The sequence below is a fragment of the Perna viridis genome, chromosome 7 (genome assembly GCF_037379345.1).
Source record: "Perna viridis isolate PV_CMFRI_1.1 ecotype Kerala chromosome 7, ASM3737934v1, whole genome shotgun sequence".
NCBI classification, from domain to species: Eukaryota; Metazoa; Mollusca; class Bivalvia; order Mytilida; family Mytilidae; genus Perna; species Perna viridis.
The window spans coordinates 33,360,848-33,381,919 of NC_142451.1; the positions used below are offsets into that span (position 1 = coordinate 33,360,848).

Genomic DNA, 21,072 nt, shown 5'->3' on the forward strand with positions numbered 1-21,072 from the left:
AAAGGTACATTTTGACATTTTGATCTCGTATGAAGCTAGAATTGACGGTTCTACGGCACCAATCAGCAGCATAAGGTAGTGTAGTAATATATACATGTAATTACGCAAACCATATACGAATGAACAGTACTGAAATTATACGAGTGCAAGAAGTCGCAAACAATATTAGCAACTTAAAAAGTACTAATTAAGGCAAAATGGGATTTTTTTTTTTATATAAACAAGACCGTAACTTGATGAGATGACATTTTTTTCGTGTATATAAATATTAAAGAGTAATCAAGGGAACCAAGATTCTAGCAGCAATCAAAAGAATGTTAATCCAGGGACAAAGACCAGACATGGAAAACAGATACACACAACAAAGAAATAAAATGACCAAAATAACACATACAAAGTAACAAAAGTAAATGAGCAACTCGGGCTACACTAAAATCTGGGAGCATGAACCAGGTACACTGGTAGTGTAAGCGTCCTCTGCTTTTCTAGAAACACCCGCCGAGTTGCCCATAAAAAGTCCAGGGTAGACGAAAGAGGAAAGCAAAAACTATGACACATTGAACAAATCAGTTTTCGTGGTGCAGATGTATACATCGTAAACATAACGGTCCACGAGTTCACGACAATGACCATAAAAATTTTATAGTGATGACTTCAATCTTGTAGCAACATAACCCTGTTCCGGAAGCCTAATTGTAAGAAGTCTAGCGCGATACAAAAAGTCTGCATAGTTACGTAGTTACGGCAAGCTCTGGCATAACGTATGAGTTGTGATGTGGAAACTCCATACGCAGGTGCTGAAGGGATGTTGCCTCAGATGAAAGAAAAGTTGACAATTCTGAATGAAGTCATCGCGTTTTTCGTAAAGGTTGGTCAGTAGTTTTCCTTTACCATCGATCTCTAACTGTAGGTAAAGATATGAGGCTGACTTCACACTGTCTGTAGTATATTTATCACAAGTTTCTTGGGTAGATGCGATGTATAAAATCCCTGAAACTGGGATTGTTTAACGATAATACGTCGTATATCTGGCGGAAATTGAGATTAAAGGATCTAGTTAAACGGTATTCCTTCTTTGGGGCAGAATCAGCTGTAAAATGTGCCTCATACAATGTAAGAGTGAAGTAATAGGTCAGCAAGAAGAGGTGCACAATTTGTTCCCATTGGAATACCGACCGTTCGTTGAGAAACGCGACCACCACAATCGATAAATATGTTGTAGATCATAAAGTCCGGCATTTTGAAAACATCTTCGGTATATTTTGGAAGATGAGTAGGATTTGTTTTTTTTTTTTTACAAAGAATGAGGAATCTCTACCAAGAACTACGTATTTGTATCTTTTTTTTTTAGTAACAACGATGTATAATGTTTTTGAGTCGGGATTTAAACTGGGTATGGGGAATAGAAGCATAAAGAGTTGAAAAATCGTAGGTTTTAATGCTATTGCTGATAATAATCTTGAATTGAAGGTTTCCAGAAGATCGTTCGATTTTTTCAGGATCCACATTGAATTAATACCACTACGGGAGTAACAAGTGTCGTGGTAGGACTGGAGACCCTCTTTGACAGCTGTGAGTATAGAAGTTAAGCTTTGAAAGAGGTTTCGTGGTACATTTTGCAGATCCAGTTATGTAGCGTTGTTTGTATGGATTCATGTGGAGTATAGGCATCCAGTACATAGAGGTAGATCACAATCCAAAAGCATCTTAATGTTGGTATCTAATTGGCGCCAACCTTATTCTCGTTAAACTGAAATATTAGGGATAGTGGTACTAATATATAGGATTCTCTTTGGAATCTGGAGATGAATAAATTATAAGTGGTTATAATGATTAAGACAAAACAATTATAACACCAATATTAAATGTTACCTTTTAAACCACAAATTTAAAATATTTGAATAACTTCTCAAGTTATATTTCTTTGTATAAAAATTATTTAAAAGTAAAAATAGATAATAATGAAATATGGTTTACAAAAAACATTTTCTCATATTGTAGTACACGTACAATTCGGGGACTAATAAAAATAAACAAAATATTAGTTCAAAATAAAATGTGATTTTCGTTATCAATAAATCTAATGAAATTATATGCATAAGATAGAATAAAACTGATGAAGTTATTATCAAAGTACTTATTTGCCAAATTAACATTATTTATTTGTATGGTTGCATAAATCATTACTAAACATTATATAATTGAAAGTTTACTGTCTTATGCTTACGGCTTTGTAGCTTGTTGCAATTTTGTTCTTAAAAATCCTTCGTTATGCCATCTCCCGTTGATGCTTAATTTCAGTTTTGTTCTGCTAGATTTTCAATATATCTTACAACGTTTAGAGTAAATAATTTGAAACTTCCAATAAAGAATAATAAGTACAAAATGCCCATGTAATTTTGCTACGTAATCACTACCTATTTATATGTTCAAACGCGGATACAGTGATATATACACCAAGCAATTAATTTTAGAAATGGTAAATATTGCAAAAAAAAAATGTCAGGGTAGCTGTCACTCTGTCATACTGAATTAAACTTTCTTTTTCTGAAAGGTTTAAACAGATTGTCATATCTGCCCATGTGTTTTTTTTTCAATGTATAAATGTTCAAGCAAGACTTAAAGTTAGAGCTGAAGAAGAAATTCCAATTAAGTCCTACAAAAGAGCAATATGGATGGTGAAAGCCAGATAGATGAACATGTTGAAATTAAGTGAGTGATACCTTTAACAAAGCAAGTGAAAGTATTGGGCTTTAGGAGACAAGTTCACAAAGAATGGATTACAACAACAACATGGAAGTTAACTGATAAAAGAAGAAACCTCAAGAAGTTATCTAACACTTATTCAGAGAGACTTGAAAAGCAATACACCACCAGCAATAAAGAATTAAGTTTTTAAGGAAACAAAGAATGAAAGGCAAAAGTTCATAGAAGGAATGGCCAAGGAAGATGAGAAAGATGCCTCTGAGCAAAGAATAGGCGAATTATACCAAAATAACTAAGAAGCTATAATGAGGTTAAAAAAGAAATGCAAACATGACAGTAAAAGACAAAGCATTTATTACAACAGAAAGATAAAAAAGTGAGAGATGGAATGAACATTTTGAAGAAGTTCTAAACAGACTAAACCCCATTGAATTGGCAGAAATTTTGGAAGCAGATACCGATTTAGAAATACACATGGAAATACCATAAAAATGGAGGTAACAAAAGCTATCATTTAAGAACAACCAAGCATCTGGAAAGGATCAGCGACCAGCAGAAATACTTACAATCGATCCTACACAAGCGACTAATATCCTCTTTCCACATTTCTGCAATATCTGGAACGAAAACATCATACCAATTACATTACATGGTCCGAAGGGAATATCTTAAAACTGCTAAAGAACGGCGATCTAACCAATTATAACTGGAGGTGCATCATCATACTATCAGTACCAAGTGGGATCTTCACTAAGATAATTGTTTATAATCAATATCAAATTAAGAGATGAGCATGCAGGCTTCAGAAAAGGAGAGTTCCTGTGACCAGGTGATTATACTTAGAAACATTATAGAGCAATGCACAGTGGCATATGCAGTTAATCATTAATTTCATAGATTTTGAGAAGGCCTTCGGTAATATCAACAGAGAAAGCTTATGGAAGATCTTAAGGCTTGATTGAATACCATCTAAGATAGTTGCCTTAATTAAAGCTTTCTTCTTTCTTTTTCTTTACTTCTTTCTAAGAGTCAAAAGCATCAGATACAAGCTTTCTTGTGTATTTGGAGTCAAACAAGGTTGTATTATGCCAATGTCATCCCTTCTTTTTATCACAACTGTTGACTGGGTAATGCAATCAACCCTTAATGAAAATAACACAGGCATCAGGTGAACCCGATTTTCTAATCTGGAAGATCTGGACTATGCAGATGACCTTGCCTCGTTAACTCACCTTGAAGTACATACGATAGATTTCAAACAAAAATACTGCAAAATGCCAGCAAGATCGGACTGAAGATTAACTTGAACAAAACTAAATTTAAATGTTCTAGAGCATTTTAAATTTTTGGCTGGCATCACTTGTGTAAAAAACTAGAGTCTCTAAAGAGCCTGCATCACTCACCTGGCTTGATAAACAACATTCTGTTTTTGTTTTTTTGTTGTTGTGAAAATGCAGCAATATTTTTTCTTGGATAAATATGAATAATGCACTTATCTACGGAACAATCAAATCAATTTTTGTTGAATTCTATCACGTATTTTCTGAAGAGAAAATTTTAAAAGTAATAACATTATTACTTATAGCTTATTAAAAAGTGTCTTTCTATCAAAGCATTGGGAATATATAAAATTCATAGCAGAGTTTGTCAAGTTGTAAGGACATGGTGACTGAGGCAAAGATCTTGGAAACAGCCAAGTACAGTTCCTAGTCACAGAAAGGTGTATTGTGATTTGGAGTATCAGCCAACCAGATAATCCTGAATATCAAAAACATTCAAGAGCAACAAGAAACCAAAATTGAAAAAAAAATTCTAAGAATTACAACTAGAGGCTCAAGAGAGCCTGAATCGCTCACCTGGTTAACCACTTGCTTATTTGAAAAACTTGAGAAATGAGACAGGCTACTAATAAGTTAAAATCAACTAAATTGTCAAAAGCAGGAAATGCTTTTCATAGCATTTTCGTGACCTGCACCAGAATCTTGCTAAAGGCAACAATTTTTGAATTTTTTTCATGACCCCTAAGTTCTATTTTTAGTATAGGCAGCCATATCTATTCACAGATTAAAAATGACAACAGTCATTTTGAGCACAATACACTCAGGAACTATTATGCTTATTTTCATTCAATGATCTTAAATGGTTTTAGAGAAGATTTTCAAAGTTGTACATGTGAAAAAAAAAAAAAAATCAACAAAAAAACTGTTTCAGGGGTTGCAACTCCTACATTAGTCAATGAATGGTTTTGAAAATTTCGGCATAGGTCCTTCTCATGATGCTTAACAATTTTACCCATGCCAGAAATTTGGTAAAGGCAATGGTTTTTGAGTTATTTGCAAAAAAACCTGCCATCTGACCCCTATGTTCTATTTTTAGTAATGGCGGCAATGTTTTTTCATGAATCAACAATTCAAACGGTCATTTTGTGTGGGATACCCTAAGAAACATTAATGCCAACTTTCATTGAATTCTATGCAATGGATTTTGCTAAGATGACTTTCAAAATTGCACAGGCAAAAAATGCAAAAAAAAACTGTTTCAGGGTCTGTAACTCCTACATCAGTTGACCAATCATTTTGAAAATTTTGGCATAGGTCCATCTCATGATGCTGAATAATTTTACCCATCCCAGAAATTTGGAAAAGGCAATGGTTTTTGAGTTATTTGCAAAAAACTGCAATCTGATCCCTATGTTCTATTTTCAGTAACAGCGGCCATGTTTTTTCATGGATAAAAAATCCCAATGGTAATTTTGTGCAGAAAACCCTAAGGAACAATTATGCCAAGTTTAAAACCTGTCAGTCCAATCGTTTCAGAGGAGAAGATTTTTTAAAATTTGTCCACGACAACGACGACAGACGCCAAGTGATGGCATAAGCTCACTTTGCCTTTGGCAAGGTGAGCTAAAAAATTGGAACACCAAGAGTGACAAGAATATTTCTCCCATTCTAGGCCAGTGACTAAAAATGCACGTGACTTTTTAACCACCAGACGGTGATTAAATTTCTCTGAGAGTTCTCCAGCCATTTTATATTTCCAAGTTTTCTACAGACTTCATGGGAGAAACAAGTTCTCCTCCAATGCTCTCAGAGATTACATGATTTCTTCACTCTCAATAGTTAGGCTGAAATATAAAATTAAAATTTCTTGAAAGGAGAAATCTTGTAATCCCCTCGCGTCTGAAGGAGAATCTATATTTAACAGCAAATAAAAGCAAACAATATTGATGGCTGTCTACAGCAATGAGGCACAGATAAAATTAATTCTAATATTTTTCAATGTACATTTGCATAGTCTTTTTTATTTATAAGTTTATATACAAATATACATAATATGCTTTATGGATTGTAATGTATTTACACCTGGATGGAATGATAGTACCATAAACAAGTCCATCAACAATATACCTATTCACAAAAACATAGCACTAGTTAAATTCTGAATTACAGAGAACTGTAGCTTCAATGTATCTCACATTTACTATGTCAGTCACATGATCTCTCAAATTATATGACCTAACAGCCCCAATAAAAGACCATAGATTCAATGAAAATATTATATTATTCAATGCTTGCCTTGCAAGTAGCAACTGTTGAAAATGTGTCAAAAACAACATTGTCAAATGAGTTCTCAGCATTTTTCAACAACCTAAATCTCACTTTGTTGAATATTCAAATGAAAGAAACATGTTAATTTTTCAATGCACTTCCTGTTTTGTCTATTATAAAAGGGGACACTGAACATGAAATTGATTCCTCCTCAAATGTTTATCTGATTTTTCAAGGAAAAAATCCAAGCATTGTTTGATATTACGAAAAAAAATGCCAAAATTCTGAATGAATCTAATAAATTTTCCTGACTGGGGAAGTATAGCACTATTCCTCATATGGACTTGCTTAATCACAAACAAACAATAAACAATCCATTTTATGCAAGTTCCCAAACCTCAAACTAACTGAGGTATTTCCAAGCAAAAAAGCAACAAAGAAATAAACTCAGTTCTAAACCCAGCCAAACCAAAAAAACATCCATAATACTGAACTGTAAGAAAAAAAAGTAATTTTCCTGAAATAAAATATAGCTTTTATACACTGCAGTATTCCACAACCAATAACCACAGGAATCTTTTTAAACCCTGACACAAAACATAGTGTGAATATTTCTCCTCTAAACAGAAATTACACTGGAATAAGTCTAATAAAAATACATTAATGATCAAATAATCATTTTCATTTTGACAATGAAAAATATGCCTTAAAACAGAACACATCTTAAGAGATCATCTACAACCTTTAACTTGCCTCTTAAATTAAACAAATAATGAATTTTGAAAACTACAAGTGACTTAATTAAAAATAAAAGAATCAAGATAGTGAAAACTGTTGGTCTAATCTGACTTCAAAAAACATTTGAGTTCAAATTATGTTTAAGTCAACCCAATATTTAAAGCATTCCATTACTGGCATTTCAAGTAGAATACGCATGAAGATTTACCTCTCACATTAAAAAAAATGACTGCATGAGTTTTAAAGGAATTTCTACTATCTTTGGGTCTATGACATAAGGCCCCCTAGGGGCTTTCGTCCTGATCCCACTATCTTTGTATTAGCCAGTAATCAACCTTCAATGTGAATGTCATTGAAGACACTACTCAATATTATTTGTTCATAACCTTTAAATCCATGAGAATTTTTGATCAGTTAAAAAATTAATACATCTTATGCACCATTTCTTGTAAAGAAAAGGGGAAGTACATAAAGTAAAGAAAAATTTAAAACATTACTTTATGTGTAATTACAACCTACAATCTCAAATAAATAACAGTAGATCATAAAATAATGTCTTCATATACATGTACTATTGGCATACAGCATGTCAACAGAATGTAATACATGTACTACTGGCATACAGCATGTCAATAGAAAGTAACACATGTACTACTGGCATACAGCATGTCAACAGAATGTAATACATGTACTACTGGCATACAGCATGTCAACAGAAAAGTAACACATGTACTACTGGCATACAGCATGTCAACAGAATGTAATACATGTACTACTGGCATACAGCATGTTAACAGAAAGTAATACATGTACTACTGGCATACAGCATGTCAACAGAAAGTAATACATGTACTACTGGCATACAGCATGTCAACAGAAATGCTGTATACATGTACTACTGGCATACAGCATGTCAACAGTAGGTAATCGCATCCAGTAATAAACAGTAGGGATTAACTCGAAACAAAATAGATACTGTGTATTTACGAATAGTAACACTATTTTTTGCTTGAATCTAAATTTCAATACAATGAAAAGGATAGGTTTAGGTTCATTTTATTCTTCATTATGAGCTTAAAAGTTTCAGCTAGACATTAAGCCCCGTGGTGTTATTGAAAAAACAATTAATGACATGTTACACTGTTTTTGTCTTGACAATTACATAATTGGCAGTGGGCCTTTTTTGTAATAAAAGCTCCTGAAAATTCTAGATTGAAAGTGGAAAAGTAATTAAAAAATAAAAATTGACTACAACATTTTTTTAAGTCAATTACACTGTGCATGTACACACGCTTAGAATATTATATAAATATAAATATTTCATCAAACAAGAAATTCTTTTTGATAAAAAAATAAAATGATGTTTAACTCATTTAATAAGATCATAGGTATGAGACAGAAAAATATGGACAATGAAAATCATTAAATACAGAATGAAAAACAAAACAAGGAATAAGAATATGGAATATCTCCATATTAGAGAACACTTTCAGTATTATATTGCCATCTCTAATAATCATAAAAACAAACTATCACATTCAGCAAATAGTGGTAAAAAAGTGCCTGTCTCACAAAAATAAACTTATATAAATAAAATGAGCAAAACCTGACAGGAATACCCCTGAAATAGATGTTGGTCATTTTATAAGCCCACTACACCTCCTAATATTCCCAAAATATGTTAACACACAAGTCTGATTTAACGAAGCATCTTGATTCAAAATAAAACTACCCTAATGGTTTACTTCAGAAGTTAAAATTGTCTTTGAATTCATTGTGCAAAAAAGAAAAATTGCTTAGAATTTTAAATGAAAATATTACTCAAGCACTTACTTAATTACAAGAACAAAATAAAACAACTTACTTACAAAAACAAATTACTGAAATTCATTATTTCCTACTTCACAGAATTTCTAGTTTTACCTATCATTAGAATATGATAGTTAATACCAACTTTTATCATAGCTTTACCCCCCAATGGTCATAATTCCAGTGTACAACCACTAAAATAATTATAACATGATAAAATTTTATGAGACAGGCACTTTAATACCCTCAGCACCAATCAGCAATGTAATTGAAGTCTTTGAAGTTACTTTGATCATCAGGTAAAAGTTCTCGTCTATCTTTAGCAGGAGTAAGCAAAGGTTGTTCTTGCGTAAATTCTTCATCAAAATTACTGACATCTTCAGAGCTCCTCTGAAATGTACAAGTGATACCTTGAATGAGACATCAATGTGATAACTTACATTACAATTTATCAAAGGACAACAAAAGCGTGTTGATACAGGGCTAATAACAATTCAAAGCATATATTTCAGAAATTCACATCTTCACAAGTTCATGATTATGTTACTTCTTCAACAAGTCATAAGAAAAAAAAACTTAACAAACCTAATTATGAGTCATGAAGGACAGATGAGCAAAAGTCCTCACTTTCAAAAAATCCAATTTTAGTAGCAATGACCTTGACCTACTTCTTCCAAAATCAAAAAGTGTTTTTCCCTTATTTGTCAAGTTATATCCACCAAAGAAACTTGTTGAAGAATTGAAATTTATCAGGATAAACCAAATGCTGAACTCTATGACCGCCACTTCTGTGAAAACTGAACTAAAAAAATAGAAACATATGCCCCTAACATCCTCGCTGGCTAAATTTTACCAATAAACCTTTCAAAGATGTATATGGTCATACTTACTACAGTGGGAGTAAAAGGTGGTTTCACTCTCTTCATTAACAAATCATCCCAATTTAAATTCTATAATAGAAGAAAAAAATTAGAAAAATAACTATGTTAGTCAGCCTATGAAATGTGTTTTAATTCTGTCTGTTTGTGATTTGTCCACTGGCCTTAGGCAAGTAAAAATTACCTTTGGCTAGTGCTAATCATTGTGCACTCACCATAGTTGTAAGTGATAATTTCCTGACTAATGTTTCGATAATCCAAGACAATACAACTTTATTCATGGTCATCACCCCCAAAACATTTCTGTCAATCTGACACATTTTGGTCACTGTTGAAGGGCTGTACTTACACCAAGCTGGCTATTGAAATTTAATTTTAGTGAGTTGAAATTACAAGTTACTTGTTGAGTTGGTGAACAAAATAAAAACAAGATTTCAACCACTACACAACATTCTAATGACTACAAATATTAAGAGTGTCATGGTCAATTTTTATGATGCTGAAAGCTGTAAAACTTTCACTTCATTGCTATCAATGATGTTAGTGTTGGAAGTTTGTTTTTAATTTTTGTAATTTGAATTTTTTTGTATGAAATCCTCTAAGACAAAAAAATGAAATGCCTAAATATGAAAAGTTGAAGGAAAGAAATTTATACTTCATACAAAAGATAACTTACTCTGAAGAATGCCTGTTTTTTAACATCCTCTGCATCCCTTTCACTAGAACCCAGCCTTCTATCAGGGTTTCTTCGTAATAACTACAAAGATAGTATACACATGCTATCATAATTGTCTAAAAGATAAAAACAGGATTGCTATCCTTCATCCAATCATTAGTGGGACCAAAGTAACCAGTAATAATGAATGATCTCTACCTTTTACTAGACCAGAAACCAAAGACTTGTTTATCTAAACAAGGCTAGTGAAATATAGGTAAGCAGTCTGCTTTTTAGAAAGAAGTTGAAATCTGTGGGTCCTTTTTACAAAACCTGGAAGTTAATTACCTATTAATATGAAAAACAAATTTTTAGTATCGTTTATAACCACTAAAAATGACAAAATCCAACAGCCTGGAAGGAGATGTCTTGGCAGCAACCAAAACTGCTAATGATGTACAAATTTTCATTATCACACACATGAGCAAATGAGTTTCAAGTTAAGTTTCACCAAAAGTAGATATCAGACAGGAATCAAAATTACTTACAACATATGCCTCATCATAATGAAGCTACATACCTAATTACTAAGTTAACTGAAACAGACAGAAGAAGGAAAGGAACAAAGAAAGTGATTTCCATATACTGTGAAAGTACTTTAATTTGTGGATACCAATTTTTGTGGATTAGGGAAGAAACACAAGTTCGTAGATTTTCGGATTCATGGATTTGAGGTTTTTAGTATACACATCAATGGAAATTTCCTTTTCGTTGGGGACCTAATTTCATGGTTTAAGATCAAACCAAGTAATTTAAATGTATACCATGCTTACCCTTCTCATGATTGCTATGGCCTCTGTGGATAGAAATCTAGGATATCTGACTTCTTCATTTACAATACTGTCAAACACCTCTTCTTCATCATCTCCTGGGAAGGGAGACTACAAATATATAGCACTGATATATAGAACAATATTTTAACTAATTAATTGTGAAATCAAGCCGTGAGATACATGTTACCTAGTCTTTAAAAAAAATGCTTCAAATATTTCATCATCAGCTGGCTTGTAAAATTAAGTTTTCCCACATTTACATGTATTAAAGATTCTCAGAGTTTAAAAAATGCGCTGGTCAGATCTCCAGGACCTTCTGAATTATATGTTAGACCAGTATGTTAAAGAATTCATCAAGACATAAAAACCAGTAAAAAAATAATAGTCAGCATAATGATTCAATTATTTCTTATCATTTGGGATGTTTTATTGTTTATCTTGATTAACATGTCTGAATAAAAAATGAACTCGAAAAATCAATCATTTCTCCTGTTAAATGCAAGTGCATCAGAGACCGATGTTCTAAGTGCTTGTTGGTACCAGCACTTAAAATAAGTATCCAACTAAAAAACATGTGAATCATGACAAATTATTTTGGGTTCAATACTAATATCAAAATTTCAATTTTTTGAGCATTTATTTCCTCTTGTTTGTTTTTTTTTGCTTCTTTTACCCTTTCTTTTTTAATATTCATATTCTTTTTCACATTTAAAATATTACAAAATTTCTCAAACAAAATGTTCAAGTATATATATTCTGCCTTACTTTTAATGAATTGAGAATATAGGACACTAATTTGTGTTATACAATTCATATTTGTTGACATATCTGAAGTTGATAATTAAAAACACAAAACACCATAACTTATTTCACTTACCTCACCAACCAACATTTCAAATATCAGAACACCTAATCCCCACCAATCTACTGAACGTGTATAAGAAGTTTCTGTTAACACTTCTGGGGCAAGAAATTCTGGAGTTCCACAAAATGTACTAGTCCTATCATTATATCCCATATTTTCTTTACACAATCCAAAATCTGCTATTTTAAGAAATCCTTCCTTATCAAGAAGTAAATTGTCAAGTTTTAAGTCTCTGTAAAAGAAATTTGTAGCAAATAAAGAGTTAATCTATACACATCTGTTTACAAATAAAATGGAAATTTAGTACAATGCAAAACTAAGAAGACTTTAGCTGAAGAAGATATTTTGTTATGTTGGTTTTCAACAATATCTTGTGAAAAAAAAAACAACAGTAAATTTCAGCTTTCATATCTGTATACACAAGCTGAGATATGACTATGACAAGTTGTATTCAACTGTAGATATTACAACCCATATTGCTGAAGAAACCAATATATACATAGTAACTGCAGTTTTGAAGAAGAGACAGAAAATATCACAATGAGTCCAATAGGGGAAGATGTGAATTTTTGGTGAGATAATCTGTTTATCAGCAATGTTATAGTCCAATTGACGCAGCACTGTCATTGTAAATCATCCATGTTATTTTAGTCTCACAGCAACAGACTATTTCGATAGAATAATTCAGGGAGAAAGAACAAAGATAAAAAGATTATAGAAGGTGATAAAATTCATTCCAATGAAGGATTTCCAAGTATAAGCAGAAAAAAATTAGACAGACATTAAACCACATGCTTAAACCTTCAGATGTCGGAATAAAAATATAATTTATCAATAGTGACCAGTATCTTACCTATACACTATATTATGCTCATGAAGATACTGTAAACCTAACACAACACAACCGGCATAGAAAACTGTTCGAGGTTCAGTGAATACATCTGTATGGATGTGCATCATCAGGTCACCGCCGCAGGCGTATTCCATCACAAATATCACATGTTCCTAAAATAATAAACACCAACATTTTATGACTTTTATCTAGAAAAATAGGACAGAACAGTACAATCAGATGTAAGACAAACTTATATATATTAACGAAATCATAGTCTTACATAATTTACTTTCAGTGAAATAATGAATATGCCATTGCATTTTACTATTCCTTGGTTCAAAGAATACATTTCCATGAAGTAAAACATATAACACAGTGATGACAAGCAGCTTTCATTTTTACTGAGGAGCACTAAATCAGAAAAGGGGTGCAATGGGACACTACACATTAGCCACTGGTCTGAAGCCTGGGGCTAGTAAAAATTGATTTGGGCGGGTTGAATCCTGTACAGTCCACTTAATTCAGGCTAGTTGTTGAAAATTTTGAAGGAAAAGACTGGCTGATAACATTTACCAATACTAAATTGCAAGACTGAAGATTTTTCTTCTACAGTAGAAACAATTCACTTGTTTTTTTTTATCAAATCTTCACAGTGAAATTAATTTCATTGAATCATAATACTGGAACTGTTACCTTAAAATAGTGAAGGTGGTGCTACTTGGAACAACACAAATTCCTATATCAATAAACTCAACAAACAGTAATAAAATCCATGTTAAAAAAAATCATTAAAAAAGTAAAGAATATAAGTGTTTTCAATCAATGAGACATTATGTCATAATTCAAATGAGATGGAGAAACTTGATTAAAATTTACGGTGTGCTCATCTTCCAGCTGGCCCAAGATATAAAAAGATGTAATCAAGAAGACTCTAACAAATTAAAATATTGTTTATATAAGTAACATTAATTTAACAACTTACATTTGTTTGAAAGCAGGCAAATAAGTTCACCAGGAAAGGATGTCGCATGGAATTAATCACTTCAAAAATTCTTTTTTCTGACATCAGACTTTCAACCTCATCTCTTGCTATTATTTCTGCCTTCTTTAAAGCTTTCAGGGCAAAAAATTCTTTAGTATTTCTATATTCAGCTAAAATTACCTGAAAAGACAGATGACATTCTTTATAAATATAAGTTTTGATTCAATAATCTTGTACATAAAATTCCATATAAATCATGCAATGTTTTTTTTGTGTTTGTAAAATCATGAAAACAAACCTTAAAATGTTAATTGAGAAGTTTTTATGAATTCCTTGTTATTTCTTCTGGATTTTTTTTTAGATAAAACCTACTAAGACAAAGCCCATGAAAAATAAAAAATATGCACACTGACCCATCAATTTTGTATACTAATGTTGTTCTGGCATGAAAAATCTTGAAAGAATTCACAACCCTTTGAAATGCTTGTTCTCAAACAGAGCAGCACGCATCTGCAATATGCAACTGACTATACAACTATATGTATTGATTTTTTTTTAAACAGTAAGCTTGAGAATATGATCTACATACTTTTCCAAAATGTCCTCTCCCTAATACACTGACTGGCCTAAACTCATCCATCTGTACATGCTGGTCAGTGAAACTTTAGAACAAAACAAAAAAAACCTGTTAATTCTGATTTCTTGTTGTAAAGACAATTCCAAACAAAAGCTAGTTGCTTAAACTGAAGGATGCACAATCAAAAAGTTCCATAAATACAAGTTGTTTTTTTTTTTTCAAGTAAATAAATCCACAAAAAAAATGATAATTCTCTATTCAAATTGACATTACAGATATAATAGCAAATTCTATTTCTTGTTACAAAAATTAATACTGACTTTAAATGCTATTTGCCTAAAATACATGTAGAAAGTGAAATTATAGGTAACTATTTGATTTGGCTGTTAAACAAAATTAGCATTTTAGCATTTATAAATATACCAAACTATTGATATAAAAATTAATACCTCTCTTTGACAAAATTTGTATGTTAGGACCAACAAAATTTTAGACAGACAGAATTAACAAACAAGTAAATGTTGAAATTAACATAGTTCGGATGAATGCAAATTAAAAATGAAACTTTTCAATTGTTTAGTTTTTACTGTTACCTTATCATAAAAAAAAGTATGGGCTTCCTTCCCTCATCCATTTTTTTTTTTTAAAGAAACAACCGAAAGTCTTGACCTTTTTTGTTTGGTCTAAATCATAAGTAATCATATGAATACTTACTCAGGTTCAGGAACTACATGGGAATTTTGTCTGGAGGAAGATTTAGATACAGGTGGCGGGGGAGGTGATGGCTGTTTGTATGAAGGGGGTCGATATGTTGGCTCTGGGGGCTTTGGCCGAGTGTCTATCACAGGAGCTTCTTTATCTAGATCTATAGTGCTATTTGCATCATCTCCATCAGGCAGAAAATCAAATGACTCTAAAGCACGCTAAAAATTACAACGAGATACATGTAAGTGTTTTTCAATCAATTAACATGAATAACTAATTGAGCAAGGAATTAAAAGCATTCTAAAAAATATCTGACCGTTTCAGCTTCCATGTAGCAAGAAAACTTTGTGCATGATAAAAATCCACAATGTCTTTGTTACTTCATGTACTTCCTACATTAGCCAGTAGGCTATGCTTACAAAGGCATCTCTATTATCATTACCATGTTTTTCTGCCCATTTTCTGTCTTTACACTCATGATTTATCTGAAAACTGCATAAAATTTTATCAGCAATGTACCTGTATAGCACGTTCTTGATGCTGGGGAGGAGTAGTGAAGTCTAATTTATTAGACACCATAGCAGGAGGGGGAGTGACTGGTAAGGGAGGTGCCTTCTCATCATGTGGTAATGGCTCGAAGTTTATAGTATGTATAGGAGGCCCGCGATCTGATGCCATTATACCTAAAAAAAAAAAAAAAGATAATCTAATCACACAACAAAGACATAAAATCACAATCTTAAAATGATATTAAACCCAATCTGGTAACATCGGAATTTGACTTGATCAAAAAACTTAATTTTCTTTTCTCACTGAATGTTATTTTCTATCAGACACCTGTCACAATACTACAAAATATTAACAATTTTAAATGACAGCATTGATGTACTGACAGGATAACATCAGAATTGAATACCTTGACAGGCAGTATTACTAGCATTACATCTAATACAAGTAATAATGGCAGTAGTTTTGATTTTGCTACATTTATTCTGTATGTACAATATCTACCTTGACAGAATATGACAATATAATACAGTAGATTCCGCTTAATTGCATAGCCTATTTGCCAGTAAAAATTATGCAAATAACCAGGCTATTCTTATAACCGAAATTACGATTTTACCGGAAGTGCGAGTTCAGGTAAGACGACGATACTGTGGATCAACCAGGGATATCACTGTTCAACATTTCTGATCTGGTATTTAATTGTTATAGACCTTCTCATTGTATTGTTCTTTTATCAATAAATAATAATATATATTGTGTTTGTCTTGTTTATTGACCTTCTTTACGCTGTGTGTATTTATGAGTAAAACCACCTGTTTCTCATCTATAAATAGTCAAGTAATTTCCTGACCTTTCTACGAAAGCAAATCCCATATTTCATATTCAGGCAGGATTCAGTGTAATAATCATCAATGTTTGCAGTTTTTGGGCTTTTGAAATGGTCTGTGTGTTTTTATTCCTCTGTTCATTGTACACTGATAGTTGTGTATTATACGCGTCATTGACCTCGATATATTCCTATGAAGAGTGGATAGTATGGGGCACCTTAAGGTAGTTGAATTTCATTAGACATTGTACTGAATGAATGACTTTTAATTTTCGTATGATATTTATGCCTAGTAACCCAAGCTCACTCAAAACTGTTCAGCTCATTAAAGAAAATTAAATTTACACTGATAATCATTTGTAGTCGGAAGAATTTAAATAGGGACAAAAAATACCCCAAGCCGAACCTCAAGCCGCATCATAAGGTGATGTTCAGCATGTCGTCAGAAGTCATTGTTCACCTAGGTGCTTGTTTATTTTAATGTAATTAGAAATCATTTATATTGTCTTTTATGTCCATGATTTTTTAATCCATTATTAACACCTCCTGATAAAATAGAATTTGGGAAAACCTGTCTTTACCTGGACAAGGCAAAATTCTCTATGCAATAAACCGAAATGCACCTCCAAGGCCTATGCAAATAAGCGATTTTTTCCCTAATAGAATAATAGGAAATGGTTTTGTGCAGGAGAAAATTATGCTAATAACCGAAATATGCAATTAAGCGATATGCGATTAAGTGGAGTCGACTGTAATTCATATTTCAAATTGTTTTCAATATAAAGAAGATATATAAGGATAATGTCAGTACTGGTTTAAGGCAACTACCCAACACAAGAGTTTAACTATAAATGTGTTCTTAACCCATTTGTCAAGAATCGATTAAAATCATATTTTTTATTATACTGTGACATGAGCCAAGTTCTGACAAAGTGTCTACATTAACACAATTTTCTTTTACAGGACTAATAAATTCATATTCAATGCATTGTTTTTAATACAAAAAAAAACTTGTACTTACCAGGTGAGCCTATCTGACTGGCAGGACTTAGTGTACTGGCATTTTCTGCACATTGTTGTGGTATAGCTCTTTTCATTAATCTTCCCCACGTTACAACATTAATGTTCATTTGACCAGGACGAAGGAAATTCTTTCCTGAAAATACCAGTCAAAATTTTACATTTCAAGAGATTAATAGTAAACAACAAGAAAACAAAATGTATATTGAAAAATTTATATGTGATATCACATCGATCTTTTTATATGTATGGCCTAACTAGAATTGTGTTTCCCACATTCCTACCTCAGACCCCAAACTTTTAACTATTTCATTAAAATCTAAAAAAAAAAAAAAAAAAGAAAGAAGAAAAGTTACACAGACCCTGTTTTCATTCACAGGCATTGTCAGTAGACTTGATAATTATTTATAGCATTTTTCTGTTGATCAAAATATGTCAAAAAACATACCTTGATCATCAGAAATAATTTTCTTCAAAACAATAAAGACACCACTTCCTGTTCACAATCAAGTCGGGTAAAAGCACATCAATTTTACAGACACCTTTTACGTTTGAAAATAAAATTTTAATGTAAAAAAATAATAAAAATCGACTGACTGACCGATGAATTATTGGAAATAAATATTGGAAATAAAATGGGAAACACAATACTTATAAGTTGTCAGCAGATAAATTGCTTAAGAATTACAAAAGACTTACTTAAACTTAAGAATTACTTGTACTGCTAAAAGTTACTACAAAATTTGACAACATGTAAATGCAGCAAAAAAACTACCATCCTGCAGTTTTTTACCTTTATGTTTTGGGAATATCTTCCTTTGTCTTTGGAGTTTGGCTTTCCTTGACAATGTTGGATTTATAAATGTTATCTGTAAAATAAAACATACTTTAGGCCATTTACAGACCAAACTCTATTAATAAAGCTCTTTGATCAGTTACGTTGTTTTGGATTGATTCATATATGCTTCTACTATTCAGAACAAAATTTAACCCAAGAATAAAATGAAATTCCATTTTATAACTAGAAAAAATAAACATATACAGTGGATTCCGCTTAATTGCATAGCCTATTTGCCAGTAAAAATTATGCAAATAACCGGGCTATTCTTATAACCGAAATTACGATTTTACCGTAAGTGTGAGTTCAGGTAAGACGACGATACTGTGGATCAACCAAGGATATCACTGTTCAACATTTCTGATCTGGTATTTAATTGTTATAGACTTCTTATTGTATTGTTCTTTTATCAATAAATAATAATATATATTGTGTTTATCTTGTTTATTGACCTTCTTTACGTTGTGTGTATTTATAAGTAAAACCACGTGTTTCTCATCTATAAATAGTCAAGTAATTTCCTGACCTTTCTACGAAAGCAAATCCCATATTTCATATTTCAGCCAGGATTCAGTGTAATATTCATCAATGTTTGCAGTTTTTGGGCTTTTGAAATGGTCTGTGTGTTTTTATTCCTCTGTTCATTGTACACTGATAGTTGTGTATTATACGCGTCATTGACCTCGATATATTCCTATGAAGAGTGGATAGTATGGGGCACCTTAGGGTAGTTGAATTTCATTAGACATTGTACTGAATGAATGACTTTTAATTTTCGTATAATATTTATGCCTAGTAACCCAAGCTCACTCAAAACTGTTCAGCTCATTAAAGAAAATTAAATTTACATTGATAATCATTTGTAGTCGGAAGAATTTAAATAGGGACAAAATATATCCCAAGCCGAACCTCAAGCCGCATCATAAGGTGATGTTAGGCATGTCGTCAGAAGTCATTGTTCACCTAGGTGCTTGTTTATTTTAATGTAATTAGAAATCATTTATATTGTCTTTTATGTCCATGATTTTTTTAATCCATTATTAACACCTCCTGATTGATGATAATCTAGTTTTTACAACAATAAATATGATTGACATATTTATGACCTGAAGGCTTAAAATAGAATTTGAGAAAACCTGTCTTTACCTTGACGAGGCAAAATTCTCTATGCAATAAACCAAAATGCACCTCCAAGGCCTATGCAAATAAGCGATTTTTTCCCTAATAGAATAATAGGAAATGGTTTTGTGCAGGAGAAAATTATGCTAATAACCGAAATATGCAATAAAGCGATATGCGATTAAGTGGAGTCGACTGTACTAATATTTCTCTTCCATATTAAAAAAACAGTATCAGATTCAGAATTTTGTTTTAATAAATGAAGAAACATTTCTGTCTCCAGCATCTACTTTCAAATTCTATGGATGATTATTTTATCAAAATTATTGGCCGGATGATGTTTTTGAACCATACTTTTGAATGTGACATGGGTCCAAATTGACAGTTTACAAAATAATTCTTACTTCAGCAAACAATATTCCTTGAGGTTCCAGATGTATGGCCATTCCATGTCTCTGATTATCAAGGAAATCTTCTAACCGTAAAAACTTAACAGCACTCATTTGTCGCCAATCTCTCCAGTATATAGCTATTTCCAATTCTCTTGACTGAAATAGGACAGAGATATAACAATATACTGAACTGTCAAAACATCAATGGAGTCATTTAGTGATAAACTTTGCACTTCAAGGCTATATAACCAGAATGAAAATTTAATGAAAAATATACAAAGCCCTGAACATTATTTGCCATTTAAACATGTAAATTGTTCAGTATTATAGCTAGTCCTGTCAAAAAGTAATCAGTCTTGGTCTAGCAGTCAATTTAGTATTTCCTGTATTTAATAAGGTTCAATACAGGACTGTTTCAGATATGTAAAAGTAACTGTTTGAAATACCCTCTTAAAACAGGGCATTTACGGAACATTAACTAATACCCCACCAAGTAATGGTAAAAATGGGGATGGCAAAATGGCTAAACTCAAAAAATATATATAGTTGGGAGCGAAAGATAGATGGGCAGACAATCTGGCTGACATGCATACCACATAATACCACTTCATGTGCCAAGGTATAATGTTTGTTGGGGTTTAACGTCCGAGCAGCAATATTTCAGCTATATTCAGACGCAAGGTATAATAAAAGTAACTGTATATGTAATATCCGACACAAACCCTATCAAGTTCTATACTAAATCTCTGATCCCAGCACTGCTGGCTACAGTTCTTCCAGCCTGTCTGACTAACTTGTACATTGTCTAACTTTAATACAGCCATTACTTCATCTGAAATAACCAATACTCAAGATATAAACAAAACAAATAAATCCTGTTACTTCAATAATGATAGTTTCTTCAACTTAAGTAATAAAAGAACCTATATGTCAAACTATTGTTAGTTCTGAAAATTGAAGTTGGACAATTCCACACCTTTAATAACTGAAATACTTTTTAATTGAATTACATAGCTGAAATTTTCAACTTCAAGTATACAGTGGATTCCGCTTATTTGCATAGCCTATTTGCCAGTAAAAATTATGCAAATAACCGGGCTATTCTTATAACCGAAATTACGATTTTAACAGAAGTTTGAGTTCAGGTAAGATGACAATACTGTGGATCAACCAGGGATATCACTGTTCAACATTTCTGACCTGGTATTTAATTGTTATAGACCTTCTCATTGTATT

General features: G+C 32.1%; 1 protein-coding gene and 1 long non-coding RNA gene across 2 annotated transcripts in view; both read right to left on the bottom strand.

Annotated features, from left to right (window-relative positions):
• Positions 1-1,418: 1,418 nt before the first annotated feature.
• LOC148612381 (uncharacterized) lies at positions 1,419-3,403 on the bottom strand. The gene is made up of 2 exons (XR_015924374.1): positions 3,273-3,403; positions 1,419-1,750 (listed from the first exon to the last, which is right to left on the bottom strand). It is a non-coding gene; the product is annotated as an uncharacterized LOC148612381 (long non-coding RNA).
• Positions 3,404-5,977: 2,574 nt separating this feature from the next.
• The window catches only part of LOC148612382 (serine/threonine-protein kinase N2-like), a 35,558-nt gene continuing 20,463 nt past the window's right edge, over positions 5,978-21,072 (bottom strand). Inside the window, exons 8-21 of the mRNA XM_088593763.1 lie at positions 20,559-20,668; positions 19,849-19,992; positions 18,281-18,356; positions 17,489-17,623; positions 15,651-15,814; positions 15,141-15,349; positions 14,439-14,511; positions 13,850-14,029; positions 12,886-13,037; positions 12,045-12,264; positions 11,168-11,275; positions 10,356-10,436; positions 9,692-9,751; positions 5,978-9,191 (exon numbers count right to left, since the gene is read on the bottom strand). Coding sequence (XP_088449889.1) covers positions 9,048-9,191; positions 9,692-9,751; positions 10,356-10,436; positions 11,168-11,275; positions 12,045-12,264; positions 12,886-13,037; positions 13,850-14,029; positions 14,439-14,511; positions 15,141-15,349; positions 15,651-15,814; positions 17,489-17,623; positions 18,281-18,356; positions 19,849-19,992; positions 20,559-20,668 — 1,856 coding nt within the window. The 3' untranslated portion in view covers positions 5,978-9,047. The remainder of the gene's footprint in view (positions 9,192-9,691; positions 9,752-10,355; positions 10,437-11,167; positions 11,276-12,044; positions 12,265-12,885; positions 13,038-13,849; positions 14,030-14,438; positions 14,512-15,140; positions 15,350-15,650; positions 15,815-17,488; positions 17,624-18,280; positions 18,357-19,848; positions 19,993-20,558; positions 20,669-21,072) is intronic.